The sequence below is a fragment of the Hippoglossus hippoglossus genome, chromosome 4 (assembly GCF_009819705.1).
Source record: "Hippoglossus hippoglossus isolate fHipHip1 chromosome 4, fHipHip1.pri, whole genome shotgun sequence".
Classification (NCBI taxonomy): Eukaryota; Metazoa; Chordata; class Actinopteri; order Pleuronectiformes; family Pleuronectidae; genus Hippoglossus; species Hippoglossus hippoglossus.
Window position 1 is genome coordinate 27,205,993 of NC_047154.1, and position 23,396 is coordinate 27,229,388.

Sequence of the window (23,396 nt, forward strand, 5' to 3'; positions counted from 1 at the left end):
CTGAAACCTGCTGCAGTTTATAAAGTAAAGTTCACTGTGAGGTGAACGTCTCTGAGCGACAGGAAACGAGTGAAGACGAAGAAAGAAGACGACTCAGAGTCTGAAGCTTCACGTCTTTGTTCCATAGTTTCCTTTGATCTGTTAGTTTGGTTTCACGTTGTAATTTAGGGACTAAAGAACGTACGTCCTGTTGTCATCACCTACGTGGGCGGAGTCTACCTATACTTGACTCTGATTGGTTTGTAGACGGAGTTTGACGTGGGCATGTTGTCAGGTGGGGGGGGGGTAGTCTATCTGTTTGAATGGAGGAAATGAATAAAGCCTCATCTGGTTGCCATGGTAACATGATGATGGTATTACTAACAGCATCAGTACTCCACAGTACTCCACAGTACTCCACAGTACTACAGTACTACAGTACTCCACACTAGTTCAAATGCACCAAATGAACGTCCTCGTGGTTCAAACATTATATCGTCGGAGGTGAAGACTGCAGCTGCTTCTTCTTCTTCTTCTTCTTCTTTTTCTTCTTCTTCTTCTTCTTCTTCTTCTTCTATTGTTTAATTCTGTCTCTACTTCCTGTGATTGGTCCAAAAGTCCAAACTATCCAACAAAGTGTTTTCACTGCAAACCAACAGAACCAGGTTCAGTTTGATCCAGACCCAGAACTCCTCTTCTGCTCTGAGGAACCTTTCACACCTGATGTTCAGGTTCAGACTGAAGCTCTGAACCAAACAAGGTGTGAACGGTTCCTCAGAGAACATGATTTATGGATCATAAACAATCTCCTGTAATAGAGTGAAAATATAAATATATGAACATCCCTGACAGTGACGGGTCGACTCCAGCAGCCTCCACTCGTCTGGTTCCAGTCGTTCACCAGATGTTTGTCTCTGCAGGGATCTGATCTCATTCAGTCACCAGAGCTTCACTGACCAGATCTGGATCAGACTCTGAGATCCACTTCATCCTGAAGCTGTGGGATCAGCCTGAGGTCTCTGAGCAGACACACACACATCTGGACCGCCCCCTGGTGGCTGGCTGCAGTAAAGGTCATTAACCTCCTCCTCCATGTTAGCAGATGGGACATGGACTGAATAAAAAAATCTAAGTAGACGTGCTGACAAACAAACAAACAAACAAACAAACAAACGTCATGGGGTGAAAACACAACCTGCTCACTGGAGCTAAGAATTGAGAAAACGTACTCACATGCTTTAATTTGAAAAAACAATAACAGGTTTTAATCTACTACACACAGACACACACACACACAGACACACACACACACAGGTTAACACTTAGCATTTCTATAGACTTGGAAACACACACATGCACTAAGGTGTGACTGGCATTATAAGAGGGAGTATTGATTAGTGGACCGTGGTCATGATTGTTGGTTGGATCTGACTGGCTACACACACACACACACACACACACACACACACACACACACACACACACACACACACACACACACACACACACACACACACACACACACACACACACACACACACACACACACACAAGAAAAGTCAAGCAGGCAGAAAATACTCCCACGTGCAGCTCCTATATTCTGTAAAGACTTCCTGCAATAATTAAACAGTAGTGAAAAGTAATTAAACACACACACACACACACACACACACACACTTACACTCTTGAGATCCACTTGAGTGATTTATGATTCTGAGCGAGACGCACACACACACACACACACACACACACACACACACACACGGGTCTCAACACTCCTGTGTCCACTCTGCCACCCACACAGTCTCACTTAATAATGATAAATCTGGCTGAGGCCCCGACGTGCTGAATAATGGATGCTCGTCTCCGTCCCTGCAGTTTAAATATATACATATTACCACATGAATAATTAACACCTTCATTTCACAGCTGTCTTACACGACGGGGGGGAGAAGAGGACTCGGTCCGGCCTCTCTCGTCTGCGAGAGGCCGACACGTCGCTGTCGGACGGACACACACACACACACACACACACACACACACACACACACCAACATCCACTGATTAACCACTCTGAATAATTAGATTCTTTTCATTTAGATCTGTGAAGAATTAGATTTATTTACTCGTTGGATAATGAGGAGACGATCAAGTTCAGTTCCAGACACTGAACTCGTTTCTAACAACAAGACTCTGATGAAGAAAGAATCTGCATCATAACTGAACTTTCTCTGATTTAAAAAGTCGTCTCATCAGGTTATTGGTACGAATCCCGGTTCCTTTGAGTTTGCATGTTCTTCTCGTGTTTTCAGTGTTTTCTCTCACAGTCCAAACACATGCAGATTCTCCATAAGTGTGAACTTGAAGCCCCTTTTTCCACAAGTCAAAAAACCCACAAACATCTGCTAACATCCGTCTTGTGTCTGCGATGAGAGCGACTCAGTTTACGGTGGAAACTCCTCTACTGGGAACGTGAAGTGGTTTTATCTGCGTTTAAAAACCTGCGTAAATCTGCTAATGTCGGTGTAAACGAGGTATTTGTGTGAGCGGCCATCTTGTGTGAGGCTTCTCGTCCAAGTCAACCATGACCTTTAAAGGATAAACGGTATAGTTGGATCAAACACACGTGCATCATCTTCACTTGTTCATGAACGTTTCCTCCCTCAGTCCTCGCTGTGAGGAAGGTCACACCTGACCAACAGGAAACCTTCACTCTCGAGGACCTGGGACGGACCATCAGCAGCGGACGTGTTTCCTCTGCAGGGTCACATGACGCCGCTCAGGGCGAGGACGCACTCAGAAACCTGAGTTACATCACGAGTCAGGATGTAACCTGAGGGATAGTTTCTACCTCTGATGCTGCACAGCTCAGACTGTGTGTGTCTGTGTGTGTGTGTGTCTGTGTGTGTTAAATAACGGAGCTTGACTTGTTATCTGTGTGGTGTTTTCGGTGGAGAATTCCAAAGAAGTGAAATACAAGGACGGAGAATCTCACATCACAGACGGCAGAGAACACAAACACTGGTGAACTCACAGGTGGAGTTCAGCACATCAACACACACACACACACACACACACACACACACACACACACACACACACACCCTCTATCTACAGATGAAGTGCTAGGAGAGAGAGAGAGAGAGAGTGTGTGTGTGTGTGTGTTGATCGTTCTTCAGACCAGTTTAAACCTGTTTATGTGAAGGAAACATTTCAAACACATCAGGATTCGTGGTTGACTCTGATATCAGCTCCTGATTGGATGATATGAAAGACTGGTTCATTACTGGGTCACGTGACTCATCATGAAACATCAGGACCCGAGGCTGCGTTACACACCGGGCCAGACCCCCCCGACCTGGACCACCACTAAATCTCATGGAACCTGGTTTAGTAGTTTTGTGTATCAACACCATCCTTGGCAGCGGTAACATGACATCACCTGATGTAGCTGCAGATGGTGACGTCACCTTATCGGTCAAACTGCTTCACCTTGAATCCAAACGTCTCCTTCCACCTTCAGCTGGACCCTAACCCTGCAGCGTCCTGCTCCGACTCCACCGTGAAGCTCCGAGGGGACGAGTGCTCCAGCTGGAAACCAGAGCAGTGATATCACAGAGAACCTGGAGTCTCCAGCCGAGCAGCTTGGATTTGACTTCTTCTGCAGGGAGACGGAGTTAAAAGCGAGTGAACATGTAGAGCTGCAGGTTTTCAGAGTAGAAGTGAAGCTGCCAAACAGCCGGTGAGATGGACCGTTGATCAAAGTGCGTCGCTCTCCGGCTCCTCGCATCTTTTTTGACAGAATTACCAAATGCCCACGAGGCGGGAGAAGCAAATCAATTATTCTGTATCATCTGCCGATGGCGAGAGAACGTCCCACAAACACACATCTCTGACATCCCAGAATAAGCATCTTCATCCTCATTAAACACACAGTGAACATCTCATACATGAACCTGAACACGCTCATCATGTCATTACGACTTTGAGCCAAAACAAGTGAAGCTGAGACGTTAAATATCTGACTTTGACGGATTTAAACACACAGAGATGTAAAGAAAATATAAAATCACCTTTAAAACATGAATCAATAACAATTTAATCAGTGAATAAAATCTGACAGTGTGAAAATCTGGTGAATGGATTAACTGATTAATCCAGTTACTTAGTTACAGCTCATGTGTTTCTGATTCAGTCTCGTTCCTCTGATTGTTTGTGTTCTTCAGGCTGGAGCAACGTTAATATGACAAATGAATCATAAATATCAGTCCTGTGAATATGTCTCATTTGACCTATTTCCTGGCAGCTGATCCAGATCCACACACACATCATCCAAACATGACAGAGAGTAATAAGGATGTTGCTCCTTGTTGACAAACTGTGATTTGTGAATATGAACAAATGAAATGTAATTGATTCAGATACTTTGAGAAATCAACTGAAGGCAGTAAAAGTAATTATCTTCTAGTAAAAGTTTCAACCACTGAGGACGAAATCCAAATGTCACATCATCTCTGTGACAGATGGGAAATGTTTCCCTGATCGTTGGTTTGATTCCAACGAGTGGTTCCACAGAGCGGGTTCCACAGAGCAGGATCCACAGAGCAGGTTCCACAGAGCGGGTTCCACAGAGCGGGATCCACAGAGCAGGTTCCACAGAGCGGGATCCACAGAGCGGGTTCCACAGAGCAGGTTCCACAGAGCGGGTTCCACAGAGCAGGTTCCACAGAGCAGGTTCCACAGAGCGGGATCCACAGAGCAGGTTCCACAGAGCGGGATCCACAGAGCGGGTTCCACAGAGCAGGATCCACAGAGCAGGTTCCACAGAGCAGGTTCCAGAGAGCGGGTTCCACAGAGCGGGTTCCAGAGAGCAGGTTCCACAGAGCGGGTTCCACAGAGCGGGTTCCACAGAGCAGGATCCACAGAGCGGGTTCCACAGAGCAGGTTCCAGAGAGCAGGTTCCACAGAGCAGGTTCCAGAGAGCAGGTTCCACAGAGCAGGATCCACAGAGCGGGTTCCACAGAGCGGGTTCCAGAGAGCAGGATCCACAGAGCGGGTTCCACAGAGCGGGTTCCACAGAGCAGGATCCACAGAGCGGGTTCCACAGAGCAGGATCCACAGAGCGGGTTCCAGAGAGCAGGATCCACAGAGCGGGTTCCACAGAGCGGGATCCACAGAGCAGGTTCCACAGAGCAGGTTCCAGAGAGCAGGATCCACAGAGCAGGATCCACAGAGCAGGATCCACAGAGCGGGTTCCAGAGAGCAGGATCCACAGAGCGGGTTCCACAGAGCAGGATCCACAGAGCAGGTTCCACAGAGCAGGTTCCACAGAGCAGGTTCCAGAGAGCAGGATCCACAGAGCGGGTTCCACAGAGCAGGATCCACAGAGCGGGTTCCACACAGATGATGGGAAATGACTGTGAGTGAAATGAGGCTGTGAAGAAACAGATCATCTAATTAAATTTAATTCCTGGTTCTTTTTAGGTGTTTGGAGCTTTTGGAAGTTGGTGAACAACTTATTGATTGATCACTGCCCCCTATTGTCCTGGAGTGTGAATCCAATCAGTCTTAGTTTGGTGTAATTCCTCTAAAGGTCACTAGGAGGACACAGATTTTAAAAAGAAGCTGGTCAAATGGATGCAGTGGATTTGAATCATTGTTTTTCACTTGTGATTGATTGATTGGTTGATTGATTAGTTGATTGGTTGATTTAATCAGTGGAAATGTGGCTTCTCTCAAATATGACAAAAGTACAAACATGAATCATTAAATCATAAACAATATAAGATATACGAGACAACAGTGCAACAAATGAAAACTAAAAGTATTAAATACTAATATGAATGTATAATATATATTTCTGACTCTATGGCCGTGGCTTTCTACAGTAAAGTATGAAATCCATGAGGAGAATCATTTTAAACGAACCACCTGAAAGCTGCGTTCTCTGCTCAGCAGATTGTAAAAACACTTTCCACTGATTGGAGAAGCTTCGTGTTTTATGAAGACGTGTGCGTCTCTAATCTGATCAAACAGTGCCCCCCTATGGTGTCATGTGTAATCTACATTCCATCGCCCCAGAGCCCCCCCGCTGGTAAGTGAATATCACTTGTTCTGCGGCTCATTGACTGACATTGATGAAGCACAGAGGGTCAGAGGTCAGAGGTCATCGCCACAACACGGGCGAGAGCAGAGGGAGTCATGGGACGAACAGCTGAGCTGAGGAAAACACATGAGGAACCAGAGAGAGAGAGGGGGGGGGGGGGGGGGGGGAAGAGAGAGAGAGAGAGAGAGAGAGAGAGAGAGAGATGGGGGGGGGGGGGGTGAGAGAGAGAGAGAGAGAGAGAGAGAGAGAGAGAGAGAGAATCTGTGTGTGTATCTCTGTGAGGATGAGGCTTTGTGGTTTTACTTTTCTTTCTACTAGTTTTGTTTATATATTCAATTAAATATCTATAAAGTTTTTAATATAATTGTAAATGTATATTATTGTAAATTACTGATTCAGTTTCAGAGTAAGTTTGTGAAAGTAAAGTAAAATTAAAAACTCTTTCAATAAACTTCACAACACAACTTTGAAATAAAACACAAACTGATTCATCACATGGAGTCTGGACTTTTAAATGTTCATGTACACAAACACAAACACACACACACACACACACACACAGACACACACAGATATAATGATGTTTCTCTGCAGACCAACTGTCTCTGATGGAGACGTCAGAGTCTTCAAACAGAGAGCGAGCGAGAGAGCGAGGTTAAAAATGAATGAAGGAATGAACAGAGAGAGACTGAGAGGGAAGAGAGAGAGAAGATGAATGATGGATAGAGGAGGAGGATGAAGAGGAGGATATAGAGGAGGATGAGGATGAGGAGGAGGAAGATGAAGATGAGGATGAAGAGGATGAGGATGAAGAGGAGGGTCCACATCAACCGCTGAGACAAACAAAGAGAGAATCTGAGAACACAGAGATGAGAGATAAAGAGAACGATGAAGAGGAACGAGAGTCTCTGGACTGAGGAAGAGGAAAGTGAGGGATGAGACAAAGAGAAAGATTCTCAGCAGCAGCAGCAGCGCCCCCTACAGGACAAACACTGAGGGGCGTGTTCATCTCAGGAAAGTGATTTGACCAAAACTCTGGATTCATGTATAAAATAATAAGAATAATATCAAATAGAACTTTATCTCACGTGAGTCGAAGATGAACAAACTCACAAGAAGCTCGTGTGTGAACATTCATCACGTGTTAGAATCTGTTCTTCATGTTGTCGGAGCCACGTTAAGTTTATTTATTGTTCTCTTTCCTCCGTCGTCATGAGAACAGAAACTGTCCCTGACCTCAAACTCCTTCATCGGCCTCACTCACCGACTTTATTCTTTTTCTTATGTTTATTTTGGAATAAAACAAAAACAGAACCTGAAACCTGAAATCTGCTGTTTGTGTGTTTTTATATTTTACATGTGATAAATGAGATTTAAAAAAAAAAGAGAGAGAACGTCGGAGTAAATAAATGAAATTAATGCAAATGTGTGTGTGTTTGCAATCTTCACAAACACACACAGAGCGAGAGGCACATCTGTATTCAGTACAGGTGTGTGTGTGTGTGTGTGTGTGTGTGTGTGTGTGTCTCTCTCTCCAGGGTGCTGCGTGGCCGTGCTGTGAGGACGGGATCTTTTATCTTGGCTGACGACCCAATCAATCAGTCCGACAATGATGGAGACGCAGAGTGCTGCACACATGCACACACATGTGCACGTTCACACACACACACACACACACACACACACACACACACACACACACACACACACACACACCAGGAGCTTTTAACCCCTTCCTATCAGTCCTTTGTTGAACAGCAGCGTCTTTGTTCACACAGTCGGGATCCAGGTCTTTGTCAGGAACTGATTGTGTGTCTGTGGTCTCACCTTTCAGACACACAGACACACACACCAAGACACACACACACACACACACATCGATGAGGACGTCAGGTCACGACCGAGCATCTGATGTCAAAAGATCTGAAATGTGGAACAGGCCTTAAAAGTGAGGAATAAAAACTTTAAATCAATTCTCAACTTTACTGGAAGAGAAGCTGAAATGTGAATAATCTCTAATTCTCCATCTGAGGAATCAGGCGGCTGCGTTTTGGACGAGCTGTAGTTTATGACTCGGTCTCAGTTCAGAGCTGATTCGTCACAGAGCTCAAACTAAACTCATTTCACCCGTCTCTTCCTTCCCCAGGAAACAAACAGGCCCAACATTTCCCAGGATTCATTGCACTTCAGTGTTTTTCAAAGAGGAAACGGTGCCGACAAGTGACGAGACGTCCAAAGCTTAAGTAAGGGAACGTCCGTCCATCTCAGTTCGCGGCCTCGGCCCATGAAGGAGGCGGTCTTTGTGGGCGGGTCGACCACGCCCCTGAACTGAGACGCAGCCACGGTCTAAACCAAATGAAAACATGAAGAAGATTCTCTCAGTTTCTCCTGATTAAAAACAATCTGCTGCTTCGAGGATTCTGACGAGCAGCAGCGTCCGGCTCCGTCTTCTCTTCCTCTTCCTTCACCTCAGAGGAAACTTCCTGCTCTATTAGTCTCACAGGCGTCCTCGTCTCCGGTGCGTTGGGACGTTACAGGAAACATACATCACCACAACAGGCCTCATTAAGTCCACCTGCTTCCTACAGAGACCAATTAGAAGTGAGGTAATGTCCCTCTGCCAGATCCCGACCAATCAGGAGGCAGGTTCACCGCAGTCCGCTCGTTAATGAAGTAAGTTTGATCTTTGTTCTGCTCTGATGATGATGAATGATGAAGCTATAACAACAAAACATTAACTATTTGTTTGAATTGTCCTGATTCAGCGTCTTCATGGGTCGACCTCGAAGGACGAACTGAAGCTCAATGAATCCTGGGAAGGATCTGCACATCGTAGCCTTCGATCTCGAGGACGGACGGACACGTGTGAAGGAGCCTCCGAGATGTTAACTGTGACGCCATCGCTCCTGAGTCCCAGCTGAGGGGCTCCTTAAGGTTCTAGTCTCAAACCAAAAGCAGCGTGGGATCATGGGACTTGTCTTCATCGAGTTGAACCAGCAGCTAAAGACGAGACTTTCAGGGATTCAAAAATCCATCAACGGAAAATAAACGCGTTTTTTTTGCTCATTTAACACGAGTTTATCAAATCAGTTGTTTCTGCTCATTCAATTTACCTTCATCCTATTCTCTCAGTTCTTCCTCCTCTTCCTCCCGTCTCCTCTCCTGCTCCTGTCATCTCCTCACCTCTTCCTCTTCCTCACCTCTCCATCTACTCTTCCTCTCCTGCTCCTGTCATCTCCTCACCTCTTCCTCTCCATCTACTCTTCCTCTCGTCTTCCTCTCCTGCTCCTGTCATCTCCTCACCTCTTCCTCTCCTCACCTCTCCATCTACTCTTCCTCTCGTCTTCCTCTCCTGCTCCTGTCATCTCCTCACCTCTTCCTCTCCTCACCATCTACTCTTCCTCTCCTCCAACCGGGAATGCATTTGCCCGGTCATGTAGAGCCGTGTCAGAGCGAGACGAAGCTGGCAATTCATCACCGAGCGCTGCCTCCTGTCACTGCTGCTCCAGTCTCTTTCCTGTGTGAGAGTGTATGTTTGTGTGTGTGTCTGTGAGTGTGTGTGTGTGTGTGTGTGTGTGTGTGTGTCTGTGTGCTGTCAGAGCTCCTCCACCACCACCTCCCCTCAGGGCCTCCAGTAAAGACTGAGAGGCCCTTCGCTCTCTGGCAGCTCCCTGCAGACGCCTGGATGGATGGAAGGAGACGGTGGAAGGACGGGTGAGGCAGAGGAGGGGAGGTGGGCTGGGTGGGGTGTGTGTGTGTGTGTGTGTGTGTGGGGGGGGGACCCAATTATCCCAGAACGTGACGGTCGGTGGTGTTTAAATCAGGCGCCGTGACCCTTGACCTCAGCAGTCGATTGGCGGGAGAGTGAGGTTCTTCAATGAGAAGCTAATGGAGTTCTGTTTTACTGACGTTTCATCCTCGGCCCCGCGGCGCTGCACGGATTAGTCATTACCCCCCCCCCCCTGCTGCAGCTCTAGTCTGAGGAGCGTGAAGACGCCTGAAGCCTCCTGCAGCGTCCAGCAGCTGGTTGCTGCCGCTGCAGCTCTAATGGAGCTGCAGCCACTTTACTGATCACACAGACGACTTAGTGGCTCTTTTCTGCTCTGAAAGGACGTGATGAGAACAAACGACCGGGAATCAAACGTGTGGCATGAACCAGAGTGAGGGGGGGGGGGATAAAAAGCTATAATACACTCTAAAAATACAACTGGATGCGACTCGTATTTTCTCACCTCTTCTCTTCTCGGTTTATAAGAGAATTAGTTTGACGTCAGCAGGGAGAAGATTTCTCCTTCACATCCAAACAGCAGCAGAGACGAGGACCAAGTGTAAAGTTACAACATGAACTCAGGAGAAGTTCAACTAGTTTAACATGTGATTGTTTGAGGAGGAAAGAAACAAGTTTTTACATGTTGTTCTTGCAGTGAAACTAAAGTTCAGCAGCCGAGTCACAGAACCAGTGAGAAAAGAGAAAATCACATTTTCAACCTTTAAAACTCGAACCGGAGTTTGTGTGAAAGAACAAAAATAGAAACGTGTTTTTCCTCCGAGGAATCGTCTCCGGTAAAAAATAGATGAGACTAAAAAGCAACTGGAGGATTTTTTTTTAGAGTGCAGCAGTTTTCAGTCTTTTCACGACTTCATGTCCAGAAGCTGAAATCTTTCCCCAAATGTCGCCTTAATGTAAAAAGCGTCACGTGACGCATAAAAGACGACGATAAAACAGAGTGAGAGAAAAAAAACACATCGTAAAACACACGGAGCTGTACATAAAAAAAACTTTATTATTGTCGTAAGGTAAGATTGACAACAACATGCGTTTACCACAATAAAAAATAAAAAGATATTGCACTGGTTTTACTCAGCAATGTTTTTATCTCACTCAAGCTTTTTACGGTGCACGGCTGAATCTTCCTCCTCCTCCTCTTCATCACTCGTGTGTCACAGAGAAAACACACAACATGGAAACACTGAAATACTGCAAACGTCTGTCGAGGCAGTGAAAAGGTGTTTTCTGCTGCTCGGCCGCCGCTCGCACTCAGACTAACTGAATGTGTGTGTGTGTGTGTGTGTGTGTGTGTCTGTGTGTGTGTCAGTGGTCATTAGGCTTCACCTCGTACCTTTTCATACCGACAGTCACAAGTTTGATTCCTCCGGAGAGTCTCAGGAGTCAGACTCTCAACTCGCTCTGATCCATCACTCGAACACAGAACAAGTGAAACTCCGCTGAACGTGGCCACAGAGCAGCAGAGGTGCATGATGGGTAAACACAGGCTGGAGGTCGGACAAAAGTGTAACCGAACGGGACGACACAGAGGAGCCGACCTTGTGTGTCTGTGTGTGTGTGTGTGTGTGTGTGTGTGTGTGTCTGTCCAACAGGCTCTGGGCTTTAGATTAATGACTCCACCAGGGAAACTGACACTTGCTTCAGTCTCCAGCAGATGGCTGCACCATCATCTTTTACACACGGGAGAAAGTGTGTGTGTGTGTGTGTGTGTGTAGTCAAACTGGCATCGCTACGTTAGATGACTCACACTTTGATCTGTGTGTGTGTGTGTGTGTGTGTCAACGTGTCGAGAGCGAATCCAGTTAATCAGACGAATGAAGTTTTCAGGCACGAACGTTTGATTTGTCTTGAAGAACAATGAAGTAATGAAGACATTTCTAATTTCCCACAAACCTACGTTTGTATTTCTTGTAACACACCGAGGCCTGAACGCACGGAGGCCTGAGGAGGTTTGATTGCTACAGGCAACAAGTTCCATCAACGAAAATAACACAGAAACCAAACAGAAACCACATGTAAACACGACAGAGTCAGTTCCTCGGAGTCCGTTCAACTGGAGTCAGAGAACTGTGATGTCAGCAAACACACAAACACCGAGGGAGGCGTCGCTCGTCACAGACGCACAACGAGGACGTGGACCTGCTTCGGAGAAACAGCCGGAAACGTTCTGCAACATGTGACTCGGACCAAAACATAAACTGCAAGCGAAACGTACGAGAGGAATGAAGGACGAGAGGAAAATCAATGTTGGATATCGAGAAATACACGGGAGGAAATTACATTTCGTTTTTTCAAAAACAAAAAAAAGCAACAGAAGAACCGAACACGAACACACACACACACACACACACACACACACACACACACACACACACACAGAGACACACACACCAGTCACTGATTAACTTTTAGAGATTTTTGTCTATTTATCTGACAAAATAAAAGTTTTGTGCCAAACCTGATGTCTGATACACACACACGCACACACACACACGCACACACACACACACACACACACACACACACTCTCTCTCAGGGTATAAAACAGGAGTACAACAGATAAATACTCTTATATATACACATAACCATGCACAGATGAGCGTCTCCCTCACACCAACACAAAGTAAAGTCTGGTGACTTCACAGGATTTGACTGAAAACACAGCGACTTGGTCCAGATAGAAAACAAAAGGCTGTCGGGGCAGGAAGTGACGGAGTTGGTGGTCGGACAACGTTTCTCAGGTCGGATCCTTCGCTGCAGCTCAGGACCCAGAAACTCACAAGATGTAAACCCTCATGTCTTTGTGTTGGGAACTAAACGTTTGGTAGCTTGACAGAGACGTGAAGAGCAGGAGCCTCTCGAGGGACGTTAGGGCCCCAGGAGAAGGGACCTGGGGGTCTAACCATGCTAATGCTAATATGCTAGGTCAAGCCTCAGCGTGTTTATAGAATCTGAATCTTTACTTTGAGGAAATGTAATAACTGCAGCTCAATGTTTAATGTTCCTGTGCCGACGTTTTGTCCTTTTAACTCGTGAAGCGACGGTTTTAATAAAAATGAGCGAGGACGAATAAAACGCTGAGAAAATCTGAGAATTTATACTAACGATTAAAAGTCGATCGTGTAGCATCTTAGCTAACGATCACATGTTGAGCTGGAGGAGATTTGTTTAGTCTGTGTTTTCCAAATATGTGAAAATCGACTCAGAAACTAACCGGCCACAGTGAACGTGGAGTAAAGATCCAGAGTTCAGACACAGTCTTTACAATCTGTGCCTCTTGCCTCCGTCTGCACTCGTCTGTCAAACCTCGATCGAATCCAACAAAGAGTTCTGTAAACTGCCTGTGAGTCTGAGCTGAGGGAAACACCTGCAGGGTCGGATCCTCGGGGCCCGGAGCAGAATCTGCTTTGTCCTGGTTCTGGACGCTGACTGTACAATGACTAAGATTTACACTAAACAAACTGTAATGCGTTCACGCAGTTTGCTAATCGTACGCTGGGCGCCCCCTGCTGGCTGAGAACACGCCACAGGGAGGAAGGGATGAGAAGACGAGTGTCTCTGTTGAACATGAAGTTGATGAAGCAGCAGCAGGAAACTGGGAGTGAGGACGCTGTGTTGGTTTGTGCACGAACCACCGAGCTCGTTACTTCCAGCCCCTTAAAAGAAAGAGAAAGACGAGGCTCCTCGTGTTTTTTGGTCGAAACGCAGGAACCGAAGCGTCTGGAATGGAAAGAGGTCGACCACATGTGACCGCGCTCCGCCTCCCTCCACGTGGTGAAAGTCAAAGTCTCTGTTTCACTGTGAAGTTCTGATTCTGTTGTTTCCGTCCAAACATGCAGCGAGAGGGTTTTAGAACCTGCGGCCGACACTGACTCACGTGATCTGTACATTCTGCTGCTACGTCTTCTTGGTGGTTGCTTTGTCTCGTGGCGAGGAGCAGGCGGACATGGCGGCGGTCGCAGTTGTTGTCTGGGGTTCGAACCTCTTGCGCTGTGGCTCAGATGCTGCAGTGGCGGGGAGGCTTGTCGCTCCCACCCGCTGTGCAGGCGTGGCGGCGTTCTCCCGACTCACAGACCCTGATGTGGGTCTGTCTGGGCGGTCGGGGACGTCCTTGCAGGACGGCGGCGCCGGGGCTGCGAAGTCTTTTTGGGTCGAGGGTTTAGCCGATGTCTGCGAGACGGTCAGCGACGCTACTCGCTCAGTTCTCTGTGGAGCTGGCGACTGAGGGGCAGGAAGCGGTTTGGAGGGAAACGAGTCAGTTGATGGTTTCTGGTCCTTCGGGTCTGCAGCCGTGGTCAGTTTGACGGGACAGAGAACGCTCTTTGCTACGATCGCCAGCTGGGACGCCACTTTGTCCACGCCGCTCTCAGGGGGCGGGACTGGAGAGCTTGAACTGGAGTTGGAGCTTGAGGTGGATGACGGCGACACACTCACAGTTGCAGCCACAGCGGCGCAGAGTCTCCGGTTGTCTGCCTCCTTCTTCTCCTTCGGTACGCCGGGGGAGGAGCAGGAGGCGCGGGGGGTTTCAGTGGTTTGGTCTGTCGTACCCGTGGTCTCACTCGTGGTCGCTCTGCAGTCTGTGGCGCTCGTGGTCGCCCTGCAGTCGGTGGCGCTTGCAGTGATGGCGGTCGATGGGGTTTTAGGGCTGTCCGGGGTTCTGTCTGCAGCTCTGGACTCTGATGGTCCAGTCCTCACTCTGAGACTCCTGGAGTCCGGCGGAGTTGCGGGTTTGAGGAACATGTCTCTGCTGACGGAGATGAACGCACTGCCTGGCGTGGAGAAAGGGAGGGGGCCCTGAGCTGGTTTAGTGGTGGCGCCCTGCTCCAGAACCTTCCTCTCTTGTCTCAGAGCGTCTTCTGAGGACGCGGCAGAGCCTCCCTCTCTCAGTCCAGACTTTGTCTCTGTAAGCGAGGGGAGGGGCTGCCTGGCTGCCGGCGAGGGCCCTGTGTGGGTGAAAGTGGCGTGAGGCGTGCAGGGGGAGAGGCAGAGGGACGGCAGGGTGCCTCCGGGGCCTGTTCTCACAGTGGTGGGCCTGAGGAGGGGAGGAGGGGTGAAGGTCGTCCCCCTGCGTCCGTCCTGGCTGTCCTCTGAGCCCTCATCCGTCTCGTCCTCAGACGAGTCCACCTCGTGAATGGCGTCTTGCTTCTGCAGCGACTCTCTCCGCTCGGCCCGGTCCTGCCGGATGGCCGACAGCTTGTCCTTCAGTTTGCTCTTCCCGGGGGCGAGGCCCAGAGAACCGGAGATCAGGCCGCCGTCGCCCTCCTGACGTCCCAACTTCCTAGATGAGGAGGACGAGTGCTTCTGCAGGCTGCCCGTCTCCACGCCGCGACCGGCCGAGGACAGAAGCCCCTCGCTGGCCGACTCCTACAGGTCAGAGAGGAAAATAAAACAGCGTCAGACATCAGAGGCTTAAATTCAGCTCATTAGGAAGATTTAGTTTGTGTCGTATCTGTTTCCTGTCGCAGGACGTCAGAATAAAATAAAAACCTCTTTCTCAGGTTTAAATTTAATTGGCTTCCGACTAAGCTAAACTAAACTAAGCTAAAATAACCCTTTATTAATCCCAAAATGGGGAGACTTACACTACATTAATCATGACTTCATATCTTTATATTGATATTTTTTGATGTTTTTAACTCTTAACACTTAAATGATATATTCTTATAGAAGCACCCTCAGATTTCAGAGCTGAAGTCTTTGCTGTGTGACGGAACTCGTACCTGAAGACTCTGTAGACTCGGCTCTCTCTGCAGAATCTCCTTCTTGAACTCTGAATGTGAGATGTCCAGACTGTGTTTACGACTCCCCGCAGCCGCCGCCCCCGTCGCCACGCCGGAGGGAGACGAGGGGGAGTTAGAGAGGGAGGAGGCCAGCTTCTCGGCCGACTGCACCCTCTTGAGGAGCGGCGAGCGCGGAGGCTCGGCGCTCTTGGGTCTGGAGATCTGCCTCACCAGGGGAGGGGAGGAGTGGAGCTTCACGGGGAACGACTGTCCCACGGCGGACTGTCCCAGAGCGTGGCTGGACAGCGGGGAGGGGGAGCGCTGCGGCGAGCTGCTCTGAGGCGTGGGCGAAGGCGTGCGAGCCAGAGGGGAGAGGGGGATGTTGCCGGCAGACTTGCGTCGGGGCGAGCGGTACTGTCGCTGGAGCTTCGGGGCGAGGCCGTGCAGAGAGCTGGGCCGGATGTGGCCCGAGCTCGCGGGGGAGTTTGGGACGCTGGAGCTCGGGGAGCTGCTCTGGGACGAGTTTCCACCAACTGAGGGGTAGAGAGAGAGACGTTATATTAACTACAATCCAACTGCATTTACACTCACTCAATCAACTAGTTTATTATTTCAGATGTCAGAGTGCTGGTGTCTCACAGGTCTGTCTCTCACCTGAGTGGGCGGAGTCTGGCGTGGACCTGTAGCCCTGCGTTGGGCTCCGTGGGGACAGGTTGTGCGTGGGGGAGCCGGGGCCGCTCTCCCCGGACGACAGGGAGCGGTTCAGAGAGGACAGACTGCGGCTGGTGTGGAGGAGAGACGCCTGCTTGGTGATCTTCCTGAACAGAGACGTCCTCTTCTTACTGCGAGACACAGAGAGACGGATCAGTCCACGAGTCCACATGTGGACACGTCAATAAGACACAAAGAGACGTGACGCAGGCGTGTCTCACCTCTCCTGACCCTCCTTGGTCTTGGTCTTCTTGTTGCGTCTCGCCATCTTGGTCTTCTGGTTCGTCTTTCGGGCGGGCCCCACTTTGATGGACGTGTTTTCGAACGGGGTGGCAGAGATGGACACTTTGGGGCCGCTCTGAGAAACGACAGGAACCACATCAGGGACGAGATCAGCTTAACATTTAGATTTTTGTTCACCAGCACAGAAGTAATCGTAGTATTAATTTCATTTTACGCAGTTTACGAGTAGAAGACACACAAAAAGCTAAACCTAGCTTTGATCACACTATTTTAATACATCTAAATAATTTTTTTTATATTTTAGTGACATTTTTATTCTTGTATTTTTGCCCTAATGTCTATAATGTTGTGTGATCTTCAAACTATATTTAGATGTTTTCTATTGTTGCCTACGTTGCCTCATTTCTAACTTGTGAAGTACCATGAATAAATGTATTATTATTATAAGTATTAGTATTATTATTATCATTACCTTCAGGATGAGCTCCACCACCTCGGTGTGAACCAGACCATGGACCGCTTCTCCGTTCACGTGGGTGATGAGGTCCCCCTCCCTCAGCCCCGAGTCGTGGGCCGGACCCTTATCCTCTACGTGCTGGGGGGGGGGGAGAGAGAGGGAGAGAGAGAGAGAGAGAGGGAGAGAGGGAGAGAGAGACAGAGAGAGAGAGAGAGAGGGAGAGAGAGAGGGAGAGAGAGAGAGAGAGAGAGAGAGAGAGAGAGGGAGAGAGAGAGAGACAGAGAGAGAGAGAGGGAGAGAGAGAGAGAGAGAGAGTTATTGTCTTGTTGTTTGCTGCCATCTTCTGTCAACAACCTGAATCCCAGCTCCTGCAGCTGAACTGACTCTGTCACATTAACACGTGTGTAGTTAACATGTTTTTCCTCCTCATACAGTGAAACTCTCTCAGATGGAACAGACTGAGTGTCTCTACTTCTTTTAGACACCAGAATCATTGAACTTCCCTGAGTTCACATCGTCCTGGTTTTAAAATCAAATGAGTGATGTTTGTGGGCGTGGCCTCACCCAGACCATGTGATGCACGGTGTAGATGTCAGAGTCGCCCATGTAGACCCGGATCGCTCTCAGGGTGAAGCCGTACTTCTTCCCCGCTCTGTGGATCACGATGGCGGGTTTGACGTTGGTCACGGCCGGGGCCAGATCCCGGCTCGGCGAGGAGTCACGTGACGACGGATTGGACGACAGCGAGTGGGGGGACATGGGGCTGGCCAGTGGGGAGGCTCCGTGGTGGTCTGAGAGAAACAGTAGATTTAGTTAAGCATCAAAGTGAAAGAAACCTGTGATGTGATAATTAAATGTGACCCTTGTGTTTGTCAGCCTGACGCACTGACCTGCAGGGATCATGAGCGACAGCGTGGTGGCCGAGGCCGACTTGATGACCTTGTTGAGCGGCCTGGAGCTCTGAGTCGCCGTGTGCTTGTCAGCGTCTCCGGACAGCAGGCGATGACGAGCCCTGCGAGCGGCCAGGTCACTGATGGCTTTAGGAGTCGATGGAGAGTCGCTGTCGGCTTTAGCTGCTCGGCCGTTAACGCCATTACTGCCGTTAGCACGTTCACACACGTCGCCTGAGCTGCCGGCTGCGGTGACAGGAAGAGGGAGAAGTTAGGATGTTAGACTCAGACGAAGCACTGTCGCTGTGTCTCCACGGTTTGTGTTTGTACTGACGTGTGAGCGTGGCCTTGCTCAGCTGACTGGAGGTGGAGCTCGGGGTGGTGGGGGACTCGTCCAGCTTCAGCTCTCTCTCCAGCGGGAGCTCTGGGATGGCGAGGGGCAGCTCGTCGCTCCGGGGGCCCAGCCTCAGCGCACTCAGGCTGGGGCTCTTTCTGCTTCCAGCTGCAGCTGAGACACACGGAGAGCAGGTCGAGGAGATGAAGCTCGTTGGAATGATCACAGTGTTACATCATCAGCATCACATGAAGACGCCTGGTTGAACAGCCCTCTGTTGTGAGTCAGTTGTGTCGTATGAAGTCACAACAACTGCAAGACTAACGATCACTAGACAACAAGTTGTGTAGTGTGAACTTGGTAAAACCGGAGGATGAACAAACTTCCTCAAACCAAAACTCTCTGATTTTACACTTTTCCTTCTACAGGAGCCTCAATAACTTTCTGTTGTTCTGTTTCTAAACCGACATGGACGACAGAGTGACCATCAGCTCCTCAGCTCCTCCTTCCTGTGACTGTTACCTTGTCCTTCCTCCTCAGAGGAAATGGCAAAGCGTGGCATCTCGATGATGGCGGAGCAGCAGCGCCTCCGGACCGTCAGAGGAGGGCTGGAGTCGCTCTCCGTGTGCGACGACTCGGAAACAGACAAACGCTTCCGCAGGCTGAGGAGAAATGAAGGAGAGGAAAGATCAGACACAAGTTAAACTTCTAAATATCAAGATGACAACAACGGAAACCAAGACGCTCACATTCCAGGTTCCTTCATGTACAAGTTAATATACGATTACTTAAAAACATCCTTATCTCAGGGCAGATTATCCTTCATCTTGTACTATTGTCCTCTTCTATTTGCAGATAGTTTATTTTGTGAGCGTTTTCATAGTTTTTTGCTGTATGTGTTTGCATAAGTACAGATTCCTGGTTTGTGTACTAATACATGACGAGTGAAGCTGATTCTGATTCTTCTCTGGAAACTTAAATGTCTAGATTATTAATACTTTCAGATAAACTCCTCTTGTCTGTGTGAAGGTGAAGAACTCACATCTCTGGAGATCCCACCAGCCACGATCGATCTCTGGACTTCAGTCCACTCAGGCTGTCGATCCGATCTCCTCCTTCCTCACTGAGGCTGCGCTTGGTGGGAGGAGGAGTCCTCTTCTCCTCGTGCAGAGACAGACGCTCCATGCTGCTGTAAACCTGCACCACACAGAGGAGAAGTTTCATTTAGACCTGAAGTCACAGCAGAGCCCGTCCACCTCGTCCGAGAAGAACATTACAACTGAAATGTTACCAAGTGGAATAATCCCATTTCTCTAATGCAGAGATAGAAACTATATGTAAACCTGTAAACAAATACATAGAAAGCTCTCAACACAATGTCTAGATGTGTTTAACTCTACAGCTCATGAGAGAATATGTGTGTGCACCTTGCTGAAGCGAGGCGAGCAGGAGGAGAACTGTCGGATCTCCACGTGCTCTTCATCATTGGTGTCGTCTTCCTCCTCTGAATCCACGTGGTGGTACCGATCAGACCGAGCTGTCAGAGGCACAGTGGGCAGATTAGTTAGATTCCTAAGTTTCCCTCTGGTGTGATAAAGTGTTTCTCTCTGTATCTTCAGTGTGAGTGGCAGTAAGGCGTCAGGGAGCAGACGTGTGTGACGTACTGTCGAAGTAACTGGTGTCGTCCTCAGACTCCAGCTGAGGGATGAACTCGGCTTTCTGCCTCAGCAGGCTGTTCCAGTCCAGGTCTGTGAAGAACGAGTGCTGCTTCACCTCATAGGCACTTCCTGTGGAGAGGGAGGAGGGGGGAGGAGAGAGGGAGGAGGGGGGAGGAGAGAGGGAGGAGAGAGGAACAGGGGGAGAGGAGAGAGGGAGGAGAGAGGGAGGAGGGGGGAGGACAGAGGGAGGAGGGGGAGGAGAGAGGGAGGAGGAGGGAGGACAGAGGGAGGAGGGGGAGGAGAGAGGGAGGACAGAGGGAGGAGAGAGGGAGGTGAGAGGGAGGAGGGAGGGAGGAGAGAGGAACAGAGGGAGGTGAGAGGGAGGAGGTGAGAGGGAGGAGAGAGGGAGGAGGGGGGAGGAGAGAGGGAGGAGAGAGGAACAGGGGGAGAGGAGAGAGGGAGGAGAGAGGGAGGTGAGAGGGAGGAGGGGGGAGGAGAGAGAGAGGAGAGAGGGAGGAGAGAGGGAGGGGGAGAGGAGAGAGGGAGGAGAGAGGGAGGTGAGAGGGAGGAGGGGGGAGGAGAGAGAGAGGAGAGAGGGAGGAGAGAGGGAGGGGGAGAGGAGAGAGGGAGGAGAGAGGGAGGAGGGGGGAGGACAGAGAGAGGAGAGAGGGAGGAGAGAGGGAGGTGAGAGGGAGGAGGGAGGGAGGAGAGAGGGAGGAGGGGGAAGGAGAGAGGGAGGAGGGGGGAACAGAGGGAGGAGAGAGGGAGGAGGGGGGAGGTGAGAGGGAGGAGGGAGGGAGGAGAGAGGAACAGAGGGAGGTGAGAGGGAGGAGGAGAGAGGGAGGAGAGAGAAACAGGGGGAGAGGAGAGAGGGAGGAGAGAGGGAGGACAGAGGGAGGAGAGAGGGAGGAGAGAGGGAGGTGAGAGGGAGGAGGGGGGAGGAGAGAGAGAGGAGAGAGGGAGGAGAGAGGGAGGGGGAGAGGAGAGAGGGAGGAGAGAGGGAGGAGGGGGGAGGACAGAGGGAGGAGGGGGAGGAGAGAGGGAGGTGAGAGGGAGGAGGGGGGAGGAGAGAGGGAGGAGAGAGAGAGATGAGGAAACACTTCAGTAAGTCTGACTGGTGTTAGGAAATGTGTTCATGTGTTATAGTGAAATTTCGACAACGTGTCAGCATCAAAACACAGTAAATCATTTACTGAAAACTTCATCTGATAAAATTGTTATTTAAAAAAATCTTTTGTGCAGATATTTTAGTAATTTTAAGTAAAAATTTAAATAATTTCTGCTTCAGATTGTCTATTATTAGCTGAGATATCTTGTAAAATTGTTTTTCAGACCATATTTTTGTTGAACTTTGACGAATCAGCTTCAACAGTTAATCATCTGGAGATAAACTCCCAACGTTTGGAGAAAAGGAAATTACAGATCTGTACAGACCCTGTTTGAACCCAAACGTGTGTGTGTGTGTGTGTGTGTGTGTGTGTGTGTGTGTGTGTGTGTGTGTCTGTGTGTGTCTGTGTGTGTGTGTGTGTGTGTGTGTGTGTGTGTGTGTGTGTCTGTTACCTGTGCCCAGTCTCTCCAGTGGGTTTTGCCTCAGCAGCTTGCAGATGAGATCCTGAGCCTCCTGAGGCAGAGCTTCCTCTTCCTCTGGCCAAATGATTTCATCTAGAACAAACACAAAATCATGAAGACAACACAAACACACAAACACACAAAGACACAAAACACAAATATAAACACGTGCTTCCATGAAGAAAATGATAAAGTGGAAAACTGGCGCTCAGACTTTTGGTCAACAGAAAGTCAGGAGTGAGAACGGTCTGGTTTTTAGTCCATTTCCCATCATGCCTCACACCAGCGTAGTTTCAATCATCATCCTTCTCCGTTATAATTAATCCCCAGAGTTTGAGAATCACTGACAAATATCAGAGAGACAGAAAAACACAGAGCCCAGTGGAGACCTTGGGTTCTTAATCAGCGCTGCATCGATATGAAGAGACGGAGTCAGACGCTCATAAAAGAGACATAAAGGGATCGATACAGGTTTATGATCATTGATCTCTTCAAAGAGAGAGAAAGACAAAGGAGGATCAGGAGGGATCTGATTGGCTGTCAGTCAGCGTGTGTCTCTGCTGCAACGTCTCTATCTGAACACGGTTTGATCTGCTCGTCTCTCTCCTGGAGACACATACATGTTTAAGTGTTTGATACATAATGTACGATGTTCTGCCTCTGTGACGTCGGCTGAGTTTCATTTAAAGTGAAGTTAAAGAAACTTCACTGTTTGATCAACGAGCAAATGACTGACCTTCACACGTCCATTAAACTGAAGTGTTGTGTTACTGTGTGTGTTGGCTGTAGATGATCCACTCACCACTGATGACCTGACCAAACAGCTCCTCCGGCGTGTCCCCGAAGAACGGAGCGCAGCCCACCAGGAACTCGTACAGGATGACGCCCATCGCCCACCAGTCCACCGGCTTCCCGTAGCCCTGACGCAGAATCACCTCTGGAGCGATGTACTCTGGAGTACCGCACACCTGAGGAGGCGACAACACAGAGGATCAGCTGAAGGTGCAAATATCTCATACAACAAACACTAATATTCTGCAAATGAAATGTAAAACTAATGAAAAGTTACACAACAAACAGGCTCCTGGGTAAATGCCTGAGGACATGAAATGAAACATTATTTTATGCCATAAAAGAGGGTGAAGCCGTGAGCGGCACCTGTTTGTCCAGGAACTCTCTGGTGTCTTTCTCGATGTGTCCTTCGTACAAGTTTGTGGTCAAACTCATCAAACCGATCTTTGAGAGGCCGAAGTCCGTCAGCTTGATGTGTCCCATGGACGTGATGAGGAGACTGAGGAGAGGACATGGACGATTTGACATCTCAAAATGCTTCTGAAGTTTCAAATCAAGAAACGTTAAATTTGAGTGAACACGACAAAGAAGAAGTGTGTGTGTGTTGTGTGTGTCCTACTTGTCAGGTTTGAGGTCTCTGTGTACGATGCCGTAGTTGTGAAGATACTCGAGTGCGAGGACGGTTTCAGCGAAGTACATCCGAGCCATGTCGACCGGCAGCGCTCCGATGTTCTTCAGCAGCGTGGCACAGTCGCCCCCTACAGACGAGAGCCGCCACAACAACATGAGACAAGGCGTCCTCCCACCGCGACTGACGGACCGAAGCAGTGACAGAAACTCACCCTCCACGTACTCCATCACCATGCAGAGGTGGCGTCTGGTCTCAAAAGAGCAGAACATGGACACGACAAACGGGTTCTCGGCGAACGTCAGGATGTCTCTTTCCACGAAGGCCTGTTGGATCTGGTTCCTCAGGATCAGGTTCTGCTTGTTGATCTTCTTCATGGCGAATCGCTGCCGGGACTCTTTGTGACGCACCAGAAACACAGCACTACCAACAAAGAAGAAACCACCGATATTACACATTCCACTGGGAATAATGTTTCCTAATATTTAAATGTTATGGTGGAAAATCTTTCATACGAGTGGT

At 49.0% G+C, this 23,396-nt stretch overlaps 1 protein-coding gene across 1 annotated transcript in view; it reads right to left on the reverse strand.

Annotated features, from left to right (window-relative positions):
* Positions 1-23,396, reverse strand: part of mast2 (microtubule associated serine/threonine kinase 2) — a 205,078-nt gene that overhangs the window by 78,481 nt on the left and 103,201 nt on the right. Inside the window, 17 exon segments of the mRNA XM_034582921.1 lie at positions 14,421-15,236; positions 15,593-16,125; positions 16,247-16,434; positions 16,525-16,661; positions 17,019-17,141; positions 17,568-17,794; positions 17,894-18,139; positions 18,228-18,401; positions 18,750-18,889; positions 19,270-19,424; positions 19,655-19,764; positions 19,892-20,014; positions 21,446-21,547; positions 22,257-22,422; positions 22,613-22,745; positions 22,866-23,004; positions 23,089-23,297. Of these exon segments, the coding sequence (XP_034438812.1) occupies positions 14,421-15,236; positions 15,593-16,125; positions 16,247-16,434; positions 16,525-16,661; positions 17,019-17,141; positions 17,568-17,794; positions 17,894-18,139; positions 18,228-18,401; positions 18,750-18,889; positions 19,270-19,424; positions 19,655-19,764; positions 19,892-20,014; positions 21,446-21,547; positions 22,257-22,422; positions 22,613-22,745; positions 22,866-23,004; positions 23,089-23,297 (3,721 nt within the window).